Source organism: Salvelinus namaycush, chromosome 7, assembly GCF_016432855.1.
Source record: "Salvelinus namaycush isolate Seneca chromosome 7, SaNama_1.0, whole genome shotgun sequence".
Lineage (NCBI taxonomy): Eukaryota > Metazoa > Chordata > Actinopteri > Salmoniformes > Salmonidae > Salvelinus > Salvelinus namaycush.
The window spans coordinates 58244499-58258109 of NC_052313.1; the positions used below are offsets into that span (position 1 = coordinate 58244499).

Below are 13611 nucleotides of genomic sequence, written 5' to 3' on the forward strand. Positions count from 1 at the left end.
GAACAGACAGGATATCTATCTAGGTGGAGACAGCAGCTTTAGTTAGAACAGACAGGATATCTATCTAGGTGGAGACAGCAGCTTTAGTTAGAATAGACAGGATATCTATCTAGGTGGAGACAGCAGCTTTAGTTAGAACAGACAGGATATCTATCTAGGTGGCGACAGCAGCTTTAGAACAGACAGGATATCTATCTAGGTGGAGACAGCAGCTTTAGTTAGAACAGACAGGATATCTATCTAGGTGGGCGACAGCAGCTTTAGTTAGAACAGACAGGATATCTATCTAGGTGGAGACAGCAGCTTTAGTTAGAACAGACAGGATATCTATCTAGGTGGAGACAGCAGCTTTAGTTAGAACAGACAGGATATCTATCTAGGTGGAGACAGCAGCTTTAGTTAGAATAGACAGGATATCTATCTAGGTGGAGACAGCAGCTTTAGTTAGAACAGACAGGATATCTATCTAGGTGGCGACAGCAGCTTTAGAACAGACAGGATATCTATCTAGGTGGAGACAGCAGCTTTAGTTAGAACAGACAGGATATCTATCTAGGTGGGCGACAGCAGCTTTAGTTAGAACAGACAGGATATCTATCTAGGTGGAGACAGCAGCTTTAGTTAGAACAGACAGGATATCTATCTAGGTGGAGACAGCAGCTTTAGCTAGAACAGACAGGATATCTATCTAGGTGGCGACAGCAGCTTTAGTTAGAACAGACAGGATATCTATCTAGGTGGGCGACAGCAGCTTTAGACAGGATATCTATCTAGGTGGCGACAGGATATCTATCTAGGTGGCGACAGCAGCTTTAGACAGGATATCTATCTAGTGGGCGACAGCAGCTTTAGACAGGATATCTATCTAGGTGGGCGACAGCAGCTTTAGACAGGATATCTATCTAGGTGGCGACAGGATATCTATCTAGGTGGCGACAGCAGCTTTAGACAGGATATCTATCTAGGTGGCGACAGCAGCTTTAGACAGGATATCTATCTAGGTGGCGACAGCAGCTTTAGACAGGATATCTATCTAGGTGGCGACAGCAGCTTTAGACAGGATATCTATCTAGGTGGGCGACAGCAGCTTTAGACAGGATATCTATCTAGGTGGCGACAGCAGCTTTAGACAGGATATCTATCTAGGTGGGCGACAGCAGCTTGAGACAGGATATCTATCTAGGTGGGCGACAGCAGCTTTAGACAGGATATCTATCTAGTGGGCGACAGCAGCTTTAGACAGGATATCTATCTAGTGGGCGACAGCAGCTTTAGACAGGATATCTATCTAGGTGGCGACAGCAGCTTTAGACAGGATATCTATCTAGGTGGGCGACAGCAGCTTTAGACAGGATATCTATCTAGGTGGCGACAGCAGCTTTAGACAGGATATCTATCTAGTGGGCGACAGCAGCTTTAGACAGGATATCTATCTAGTGGGCGACAGCAGCTTTAGACAGGATATCTATCTAGGTGGCGACAGCAGCTTTAGAACAGACAGGATATCTATCTAGGTGGCGACAGCAGCTTTAGAACAGACAGGATATCTATCTAGTGGGCGACAGCAGATTGTTGATGTTTTAGTTCTAACGGAATTTGGTGTGATGTCACTACTGCATTAAATGGGGCGGTTTATAAGACTAGAATCTAATGCCTCTCTGTGGTCCAGAATCTAATGCCTCTCTGTGGTCCAGAATCTAATGCCTCCCTGCGGTCCAGAATCTAATGCCTCCCTGTGGTCCAGAATCTAATGCCTCTCTGTGGTCCAGAATCTAATGCCTCCCTGCGGTCCAGAATCTAATGCCTCTCTGTGGTCCAGAATCTAATGCCTCTCTGTGGTCCAGAATCTAATGCCTCCCTGCGGTCCAGAATCTAATGTCTCTCTGTGGTCCAGAATCTAATGCCTCTCTGTGGTCCAGAATCGAATGCCTCTCTGTGGTCTAGAATATAATGTCTCTCTGTGGTCCAGAATCTAATGCCTCCCTGTGGTCCAGAATCTAATGCCTCTCTGTGGTCCAGAATCGAATGCCTCTCTGTGGTCCAGAATCTAATGCCTCTCTGTGGTCCAGAATCGAATGTCTCTCTGTGGTCCAGAATCGAATGTCTCTCTGTGGTCCAGAATCGAATGTCTCTCTGTGGTCCAGAATCTAATCTCTCTCTGTGGTCCAGAATCTAATGCCTCTCTGTGGTCCAGAATCTAATGCCTCTCTGTGGTCCAGAATCTAATCTCTCTCTGTGGTCTAGAATCTAATGCCTCTCTGCGGTCCAGAATCTAATGCCTCTCTGTGGTCCAGAATCTAATGCCTCTCTGTGGTCCAGAATCTAATGCCTCCCTGTGGTCCAGAATCTAATGCCTCTCTGTGGTCCAGAATCTAATGCCTCTCTGTGGTCCAGAATCTAATGCCTCTCTGTGGTCCAGAATCTAATGCCTCTCTGTGGTCCAGAATCTAATGTCTCTCTGTGGTCCAGAATCTAATGCCTCCCTGTGGTCCAGAATCTAATGCCTCTCTGTGGTCCAGAATCTAATGCCTCCCTGTGGTCTAGAATCTAATGCCTCCCTGTGGTCCAGAATCTAATGCCTCCCTGTGGTCCAGAATCTAATGCTTCTCTGTGGTCTAGAATCTAATGCCTCTCTGCCATCTAGAATCTAATGCCTCCCTGTGGTCCAGAATCTAATGCCTCTCTGCGGTCCAGAATCTAATGTCTCTCTGTGGTCCAGAATCTAATGCCTCCCTGTGGTCCAGAATCTAATGCCTCTCTGTGGTCCAGAATCTAATGCCTCTCTGTGGTCCAGAATCTAATGCCTCCCTGTCGTCCAGAATCTAATGCCTCTCTGCGGTCCAGAATCTAATGCCTCTCTGTGGTCCAGAATCTAATGCCTCTCTGCCATCTAGAATCTAATGCCTCTCTGCCATCTAGAATCTAATGCCTCTCTGCCATCTAGAATCTAATGCCTCTCTGCCATCTAGAATCTAATGCCTCTCTGCCATCTAGAATCTAATGCCTCTCTGCCATCTAGAATCTAATGCCTCTCTGCCATCTAGAATCTAATGCCTCTCTGCCATCTAGAATCTAATGCCTCTCTGTGGTCCAGAATCTAATGCCTCTCTGTGGTCCAGAATCTAATGCCTCTCTGTGGTCCAGAATCTAATGCCTCTCTGTGGTCCAGAATCTAATGCCTCTCTGTGGTCCAGAATCTAATGCCTCTCTGCCATCTAGAATCTAATGCCTCTCTGTGGTCCAGAATCTAATGCCTCTCTGTGGTCCAGAATCTAATGCCTCTCTGCGGTCAAGAATCTAATGCCTCCCTGCCATCTAGAATCTAATGCCTCTCTGTGGTCCAGAATCTAATGTCTCTCTGTGGTCCAGAATCTAATGCCTCCCTGTGGTCCAGAATCTAATGCCTCCCTGTCGTCCAGAATCTAATGCCTCCCTGTGGTCTAGAATCTAATGTCTCTCTGTGGTCCAAAATCTAATGCCTCCCTGTGGTCTAGAATCTAATGTCTCTCTGCCATCTAGAATCTAATGTCTCTCTGCCATCTATAATCTAATGTCTCTCTGCCATCTAGAATCTAATGCCTCTCTGCCATCTAGAATCTAATGCCTCTCTGTGGTCCAGAATCTAATTCCTCTCTGTGGTCCAGAATCTAATGCCTCTCTGTGATCCAGAATCTAATGCCTCTCTGTGGTCCAGAATCTAATGCCTCTCTGTGGTCCAGAATCTAATGCCTCTCTGTGGTCTAGAATCTAATGCCTCTCTGTGGTCTAGAATCTAATGCCTCTCTGCCATCTAGAATCTAATGTCTCCCTGTGGTCCAGAATCTAATATCTCTCTGCGGTCCAGAATCTAATGCTTCTCTGTGGTCTAGAATCTAATGCCTCTCTGCCATCTAGAATCTAATGTCTCTCTGTGGTCTAGAATCTAATGCCTCTCTGTGGTCTAGAATCTAATGCCTCTCTGCCATCTAGAATCTAATGTCTCTCTGTGGTCTAGAATCTAATGCCTCTCTGTGGTCTAGAATCTAATGCCTCTCTGCCATCTAGAATCTAATGTCTCTCTGCCATCTAGAATCTAATGTCTCTCTGTGGTCTAGAATCTAATGCCTCTCTGCCATCTAGAATCTAATGTCTCTCTGTGGTCCAGAATCTAATGTCTCTCTGCGGTCCAGAATATAATGCCTCTCTGCCATCTAGAATCTAATGCCTCTCTGTGGTCCAGAATCTAATGCCTCTCTGTGGTCCAGAATCTAATGTCTCTCTGCCATCTAGAATCTAATGTCTCTCTGTGGTCCAGAATCTAATGTCTCTCTGTGGTCTAGAATCTAATGCCTCTCTGCCATCTAGAATCTAATGCCTCTCTGCCATCTAGAATCTAATGCCTCTCTGCCATCTAGAATCTAATGCCTCTCTGTGGTCCAGAATCTAATGTCTCTCTGCCATCTAGAATCTAATGTCTCTCTGCCATCTAGAATCTAATGTCTCTCTGTGGTCTAGAATCTAATGCCTCTCTGCCATCTAGAATCTAATGCCTATCTGCCATCTAGAATCTAATGTCTCTCTGTGGTCCAGAATCTAATGCCTCTCTGCCATCTAGAATCTAATGTCTCTCTGTGGTCTAGAATCTAATGCCTCCCTGTGGTCCAGAATCGAATGCCTCCCTGTGGTCCAGAATCTAATGCCTCCCTGTGGTCCAGAATCTAATGCCTCCCTGTGGTCCAGAATCTAATGCCTCCCTGCCATCTAGAATCTAATGCCTCCCTGTCATCCAGAATCGAATGTCTCTCTGTGGTCCAGAATCTAATGCCTCTCTGCCGTCTAGAATCTAATGTCTCTCTGCCATCTAGAATCTAATGCCTCTCTGCCATCTAGAATCTAATGCCTCTCTGCGGTCCAGAATCTAATGCCTCTCTGTGGTCCAGAATCTAATGCCTCCCTGTGGTCCAGAATCTAATGCCTCCCTGTGGTCCAGAATCTAATGCCTCCCTGTGGTCCAGAATCTAATGCCTCCCTGTGGTCCAGAATCTAATGCCTCCCTGTGGTCTAGAATCTAATGCCTCTCTGTGGTCTAGAATCTAATGCCTCTCTGTGGTCTAGAATCTAATGCCTCTCTGCCATCTAGAATCTAATGTCTCTCTGTGGTCCAGAATCTAATGCCTCTCTGCCATCTAGAATCTAATGTCTCTCTGCGGTCCAGAATCTAATGCCTCTCTGTGGTCCAGAATCTAATGTCTCTCTGCCATCTAGAATCTAATGTCTCTCTGCCATCTAGAATCTAATGTCTCTCTGCCATCTAGAATCTAATGTCTCTCTGCCATCTAGAATCTAATGTCTCTCTGTGGTCTAGAATCTAATGCCTCTCTGCCATCTAGAATCTAATGCCTCTCTGCCATCTAGAATCTAATGCCTCTCTGCCATCTAGAATCTAATGCCTCTCTGCCATCTAGAATCTAATGCCTCTCTGCCATCTAGAATCTAATGCCTCTCTGTGGTCCAGAATCTAATGTCTCTCTGCCATCTAGAATCTAATGTCTCTCTGCCATCTAGAATCTAATGTCTCTCTGTGGTCTAGAATCTAATGCCTCTCTGCCATCTAGAATCTAATGTCTCTCTGTGGTCTAGAATCTAATGCCTCTCTGCCATCTAGAATCTAATGCCTATCTGCCATCTAGAATCTAATGTCTCTCTGTGGTCCAGAATCTAATGCCTCTCTGCCATCTAGAATCTAATGTCTCTCTGTGGTCTAGAATCTAATGCCTCCCTGTGGTCCAGAATCTAATGCCTCCCTGTGGTCCAGAATCTAATGCCTCCCTGTGGTCCAGAATCTAATGCCTCCCTGCCATCTAGAATCTAATGCCTCCCTGCCATCTAGAATCTAATGCCTCCCTGCCGTCTAGAATCTAATGCCTCTCTGTGGTCCAGAATCTAATGCCTCTCTGTGGTCCAGAATCTAATGCCTCTCTGTGGTCCAGAATCTAATGCCTCTCTGTCTTCTAGAATCCTCTCCCTCTCTCCATGGGAAACATATGTTAACATTGTCAAAGCAAGTGAAGTAGATAATAAACAAAAAGTTAAATAAACAATAAAAAATGTACAGTAAACATTTCACTCACAGAAGTTCCAAAAGAATAAAGACATTTCAAATGTCATATTATGTCTATATGCAGTGTTGTAACAATGTGCAAATAGTAAAGTACAAAAGGGAAAATAAATAAACATAAATATGGGTTGTATTTACAATGGTGTTTGTTCTTCACTGGTTGCCCTTTTCTTGTGGCAACATGTTACAAATCTTGCTGCTGTGATGTCACACTGTGGTATTTAACCCAATAGATATGGGAGTTTATCAAAATTGGTTTTGTTTTCGAATTCTTTGTGGATATGTGTAATCTGAGGGAAATATGTGTCTCTAATATGGTCATACATTGGGCAGGAGGTTAGGAAGTGCAGCTCAGTTTCCACCTCATTTTGTGGGCAGTGTGCACAGAGCCTGTCTTCTCTTGAGAGCCAGGTCTGTCTACGGCGGCCTTTCTCAATAGCAAGGCTATGTTCACCGAGTCTCTTTCTCGTTCTCATTAAGCCGCTCCGAACCCGATAGGTCACTTTTATATTGGTCCACTGCAGTGTTCCACATTAACCCTGAGACTGAGGAATGTCTGGAAATAGAACACCCAGCCACTAGTGGCACATCACCATCAGAAGTGAGTGACATACACAAGGCCATTAACTGCCATTAAATGAGCTTCAGGAAAAGTTCCGAATGGGAAAGACAAGACAAGGCAGGACTAACAGAACACAGTTCTTTTTTTCTGGACATATTTCTGGATCAGAATGTGTGATGATGTGTTATGATGACTGGGTGAAAGCATGCAGGGGTGTCTGGAGCTGGTTGGTGCTGTTGAGGGTGTTAATTCATGTAGTGACAGACAGACAGACAGACAGACGAGGGGCAGATAATATGACTCATTCTTATGGAGTTTTTCGGAGCAATTAAAAAGCAATTAAAAAACTTGAGGTAAATGCAAAATACACAAAATAAAAGCAATTTCATGAACCTATAGTTCAGAGCCAGTTTAAATCCCATAAGGCATGCTGTGAAGAGACGAAACAATCCCCTTCTATAATAATACTAACATTAATAATATGTCACACCCTCCCTTACCCAATCACCACACAACGGAGGGAGGCAGCTGGCGGCATATTGATGACTACCTCAGTGATACATAGCATTACAGCATTACAACATATGGGTGACTATTCACCCCAGACAATATCCCCCAGATATGTAGGAGGGAAGGAGGAAAGGAGGGAGGGAGAAAAGGGAAGATTCAAGTTGGATTACCATCAGTGTGCTCATGAGGGGCTGACTGGTTCTCTCCTGGTGATTGTTTGCCTTTGAGCTTCTCCTCCTCTCTCTGTTGACCGTCTGTCTGTCTCTCCTCCTGCCCTCTCTGTTGACCGTCTGTCTGTCTCTCCTCCTCCTGCTCTCTCGGTTGACCGTCTGTCTGTCTCTCCTCCTCCTGCCCTCTCGGTTGACCGTCTGTCTGTGGTTCAGTTGTCCCGGGAGAGGCAGGACCAGGACAGGGGGGGTCCTCCTGCTCGCTGTCCGACCCAGAGAGGACCATCCAGGGGTGTTCTCTAGGGGTGGACTGATCAGGCCTGGAGCCTGCGGACACAGCAGGTGAACCTGTATACTGTGTGTCTGGAGCTGAGAGGTGGAAAGAGAAAACACAACAGGTTCTTTATAGATGTACATGTAGCCTAACGGTTCCTATCAGTGTAGAAAACACAACAGGTTCTTTATAGATGTACATGTAGCCTAACGGTTCCTATCAGTGTAGAAAACACAACAGGTTCTTTATAGATGTACATGTAGCCTAACGGTTCCTATCAGTGTAGAAAACACAACAGGTTCTTTATAGATGTACATGTAGCCTAACGGTTCCTATAGTGTAGAAAACACAACAGGTTCTTTATAGATGTACATGTAGCCTAACGGTTCCTATCAGTGTAGAAAACACAACAGGTTCTTTATAGATGTACATGTAGCCTAACGGTTCCTATAGTGTAGAAAACACAACAGGTTCTTTATAGATGTACATGTAGCCTAACGGTTCCTATCAGTGTAGAAAACACAACAGGTTCTTTATAGATGTACATGTAGCCTAACGGTTCCTATCAGTGTAGAAAACACAACAGGTTCTTTATAGATGTACATGTAGCCTAACGGTTCCTATAGTGTAGAAAACACAACAGGTTCTTTATAGATGTACATGTAGCCTAACGGTTCCTATCAGTGTAGAAAACACAACAGGTTCTTTATAGATGTACATGTAGCCTAACGGTTCCTATCAGTGTAGAAAACACAACAGGTTCTTTATAGATGTACATGTAGCCTAACGGTTCCTATAGTGTAGAAAACACAACAGGTTCTTTATAGATGTACATGTAGCCTAACGGTTCCTATCAGTGTAGAAAACACAACAGGTTCTTTATAGATGTACATGTAGCCTAACGGTTCCTATCAGTGTAGAAAACATGTACAACTACACAGATTACTTTTGTACAGTTGTGTTCAGTGAAATGTACATAGACCAAGATTACAGTAAGTAGTTCAGAGAACTGTTAGAGGAGCAGAGAAGCAATGCATCACACAGTCACTAAAATAATGCGTGAATTCAAATGTGAGCAGCTGCTTGTTGAGAGAGACAGATTCCTGTCATTCTGCTCAGACAGTGTGGAATATTTGTGACTTGGTAACACATGGTGAAAACTAATACAATGCTGCTGATATGTTGAAAATGAGCAGGATACGGGCCATCAATATGTAACTGATTCTCAACTAAAATTTCATCTGTGGGCAATTCTGTCCCCTTTGATAAATTGTGACATCCTGAACGTGTTTTGTTGTGGACGTGGAAGAACTGGAACTAACAGACTAATTCATGATGTTTCCATTGTAAGGTTTGTTTCTGAAAGGCCATCCTCTTATAGATTTTCTCAAATGTCACCTGAATTTCCCAGCGCCCGACGCCGAGCCCCTACAACTAACGAGCTGAGGGGACAAGAGACTGCAGCTCAATTCTCCTCAGACTAGACTACTGCCTGCCAAACAAGACATTCTCCTCAGACTAGACTGCTGCCTGCCAAACAAGACATTCTCCTCAGACTAGACTGCTGCCTGCCAAACAAGACATTCTCCTCAGACTAGACTGCTGCCTGCCAAACAAGACATTCTCCTCAGACTAGACCGCTGCCTGCCAAACAAGACAGTCTCCTCAGACTAGACTACTGCCTGCCAAACAAGGCATTCTCCTCAGACTAGACCGCTGCCTGCCAAACAAGACATTCTCCTCATACTAGACTACTGCCTGCCAAACAAGGCATTCTCCTCAGACTAGACCGCTGCCTGCCAAACAAGACAGACATTCTCCTCATACTAGACTACTGCCTGCCAAACAAGACATTCTCCTCAGACTAGACTACTGCCTGCCAAACAGGACACTCTCCTCATACTAGACTACTGCCTGCCAAACAAGACAGTCTCCTCAGACTAGACTACTGCCTGCCAAACAGGACACTCTCCTCAGACTAGACTACTGCCTGCCAAACAAGACATTCTCCTGACGATTCTAAAAAAGTGATCTTTGTCAAAAGTCCATGAATGCAATATGCATTTATAATGCTGTGATATAGTAGTGCTTTTCTCTCTGCATTTCCTGTTTGGTTACAGTGATTACAGTGTCATGTTTTGAGAGATGTGAAGTCTTAATACCATCAGAGTTGTTGTTCTGCCTCGGTTGTCATTACAGATCTGACGGCTGGTAAATTCCCCTTCTAACATGCTGCCTGTGGTGCCAGCAGTACCATAACAGAGAACTGTGTTTGTTTGCTGATTAGATATCAAACACTACACACCTCAGTCAAGCATGAAATGGAGCAGATTTTGTTAACGGATTGTGTGTGTGTGTGTGTGTGTGTGTGTGTGTGTGTGTGTGTGTGTGTGTGTGTGTGTGTGTGTGACAAAAAAAACACAATTGTAATGGTGTGTTTGAACAGTCCTTGATGATCGAGCTAGTCTAGCATAGAAGTACAATGTATGTTCTAGTGATCCTATTTCTATGATTGAGACAAGTGTCTAGTGTTGACAGACAGTCAGGTGCCTGTATAACATCCCCTACACCAGCGCTATTCAGATCTCACCTGGAGGTCCTGAGTACTGCTGCATTTCTGTTCTACCTGATAACTACACTGAACACAAATGTTAATGCAACATGCAACAATTTTACTGAGTTAAAGTTCATATAAGGAAATCAGTCAATTTAAATAAATTCATTTGGCCCTAATCTATGGATTTCACATGACTGGGCAGAGGCGCAGCCATGGGCCCACCCACTGAGGAGCCAGGCCCAGCCAATCAGAATGAGTTTTCGCCACAAAAGGGTTTATTACAGAAAGAAAAACTGCTCTGTTTCATCAGCTGTCCAGGAGGCTGGTCTCAGACGATCCCGCAGGTGAAGAAATCGGATGTAGAGGTCCTGGGCTGGTGTGGTTACACATGGTCTGCGGTTCTGAGGCAGCTTGGACGTATTGCCAAATTCTCTAAAACTTCGTTGGAGCCGGCTTCTGGTTGAGAAATGAACATTCAACTCTCTGGCAACAGCTCTGGTGGACATTCCTGCAGTCAGCACGCCAAATGCGCACTCCCTCAAAACATCTGTGGCATTGTGTTGTGTGACAAAACTGCACATTTAAGAGTGACCTTTTATTGTCCACAGCACAAGGTGCACCTGTGTGATGATCATTCTTGATATGCCACACATGTCAGGTGGATGGATTATCTTGGCAAAGAGCAGCAACCCAGCCTTACAGAGCAGCAACCCAGCCTTACAGAGTAGCAACCCAGCCTTACAGAGCAGCAACCCAGCCTTACAGAGCAGCAACCCAGCCTTACAGAGCAGCAACCCAGCCTTACAGAGCAGCAACCCAGCCTTACAGAGCAGCAACCCAGCCTTACAGAGCAGCAACCCAGCCTTACAGAGCAGCAACCCAGCCTTACAGAGCAGCAACCCAGCCTTACAGAGCAGCAACCCAGCCTTACAGAGCAGCAACCCAGCCTTACAGAGCAGCAACCCAGCCTTACAGGGCAGAAACCCAGCCTTACAGGGCAGAAACCCAGCCTTACAGGGCAGAAACCCAGGCAGGTAGCAGGGTTATTCTGGGTTATTATTACTGAGAGACAGACAGGAGGGATGCTGCTGTGTGAATTCCCTGTGCCGCTCGGTCGTGATGGATAGAAGAACAGGTATTCCTTTAAAGACTGATCTCAACCCTCCCTCACCCCTCTTTACGCCCTCCACTTTCCCCCGGTACTGCCAACTGAACCAGGAGGTGTCTGTGTTTGAGGAGAGACAGTTACCTTCCTTCTCCCAGTCTTATTAGATAGTCAGCCAGAGTGCCTTGGGGAACTTTAACTTCAGCCCAGCCAATTCATCAACTTTACTTTGTAAACTTTGAGACACGCGGCACAACGAGAGCAGGCCTTGTGACTGTTTCTCACTTGACAGTCAGGTGAACAGTGTGTTGCGTCCTCTTCTCCTCGTTGTCATCTAGCAGAGACACGTTGTCACGCTGGTCTATTTCTGACTTGGTGTACGTTACGCCTGCCAACGTGTGTGTGTGTGTGTGTGTGTGTGTACACTCACCAGTGCTGGGTCTGTGGAGTGGGGACTCACACACCTCACAGTAAAGGAGCAGGATGCTGTTGGAGTAAGTACAGGCCCCACAACTCCACTCATCTCCCTTCCCCTGATCTGGTGGTCCTGGTCTGGGACTCAGCCTTGGTTTCGGGGTCCCTTTATCAGAGAGCCGACGGGGGGTAAACAAAGAGGCCAGGGGGCTGCTGCTGGTGTCTCTCCCCCCATGGAGGGACCTCCTCTTCCCCCCAAGACGAGACCTGGGGCTGTGGGTAGCGCTGGGGGTGGGCAGTCGCAGCCTCTTCACCTGGGGAGAGAAGTCTAGGTCCTGGAGGTCAGGGGGATCTTGGGAGTTGAAGTTTTTCTCCTTGTCGTTCTCTGGGTTCTCCACATCTATAGAACCCTCCTTCTCTGAGGGGGTAACGGGGGATAGGCAAACCTCACCCTCTGTTCTCTTCCTCTTCTTCTCTTTACCAGCGTCCGGAGAGAAGAACGAACGAATGTCGTGCTGTTTGTCCTTTTCAAACTGCAGAGGAGGGATAGAGTCACGGTAAGACTGTTGTAAAGCCTGTTATTCATCTGATCTGTTGTAAAGCACGTTATTCATCTGATCTGTTGTAAAGCACGTTATTCATCTGATCTGTTGTAAAGCACGTTATTCATCTGATCTGTTGTAAAGCACGTTATTCATCTGATCTGTTGTAAAGCACGTTATTCATCTGATCTGTTGTAAAGCACGTTATTCATCTTATCTGTTGTAAAGCACGTTATTCATCTTATCTGTTGTAAAGCACGTCATTCATCTGATCTGTTGTAAAGCACGTCATTCATCTGATCTGTTGTAAAGCACGTTATTCATCTGATCTGTTGTAAAGCACGTTATTCATCTGATCTGTTGTAAAGCACGTTATTCATCTGATCTGTTGTAAAGCACGTTATTCATCTGATCTGTTGTAAAGCACGTTATTCATCTGATCTGTTGTAAAGCACGTTATTCATCTGATCTGTTGTAAAGCACGTCATTCATCTGATCTGTTGTAAAGCACGTTATTCATCTGATCTGTTGTAAAGCACGTTATTCATCTGATCTGTTGTAAAGCCTGTCATTCATCTGATCTGTTGTAAAGCACGTCATTCATCTGATCTGTTGTAAAGCACGTTATTCATCTGATCTGTTGTAAAGCACGTTATTCATCTGATCTGTTGTAAAGCACGTTATTCATCTGATCTGTTGTAAAGCACGTTATTCATCTGATCTGTTGTAAAGCACGTTATTCATCTGATCTGTTGTAAAGCACGTTATTCATCTGATCTGTTGTAAAGCACGTTATTCATCTGATCTGTTGTAAAGCACATTATTCATCTGATCTGTTGTAAAGCCTGTCATTCATCTGATCTGTTGTAAAGCACGTCATTCATCTGATCTGTTGTAAAGCACGTCATTCATCTGATCTGTTGTAAAGCACGTTATTCATCTGATCTGTTGTAAAGCACGTTATTCATCTGATCTGTTGTAAAGCACGTTATTCATCTGATCTGTTGTAAAGCACGTCATTCATCTGATCTGTTGTAAAGCCTGTCATTCATCTGATCTGTTGTAAAGCCTGTCATTCATCTGATCTGTTGTAAAGCACGTTATTCATCTGATCTGTTGTAAAGCACGTTATTCATCTGATCTGTTGTAAAGCACGTTATTCATCTGATCTGTTGTAAAGCACGTTATTCATCTGATCTGTTGTAAAGCACGTTATTCATCTGATCTGTTGTAAAGCACGTCATTCATCTGATCTGTTGTAAAGCAGGTCATTCATCTGATCTGTTGTAAAGCACGTCATTCATCTGATCTGTTGTAAAGCCTGTCATCTCATCTGATCTGTTGTAAAGCACGTCATTCATCTGATCTGTTGTAAAGCACGTC

General features: G+C 44.9%; 1 protein-coding gene across 1 annotated transcript in view; it reads right to left on the reverse strand.

The window, feature by feature from the left end:
- Nucleotides 1–13611, reverse strand: part of zranb3 (zinc finger, RAN-binding domain containing 3) — an 80018-nt gene that overhangs the window by 29179 nt on the left and 37228 nt on the right. The window contains exons 12-13 of the mRNA XM_038997395.1: nt 11703–12219; nt 7535–7705 (exon numbers count right to left, since the gene is read on the reverse strand). Of these exons, the coding sequence (XP_038853323.1) occupies nt 7535–7705; nt 11703–12219 (688 nt within the window). The remainder of the gene's footprint in view (nt 1–7534; nt 7706–11702; nt 12220–13611) is intronic.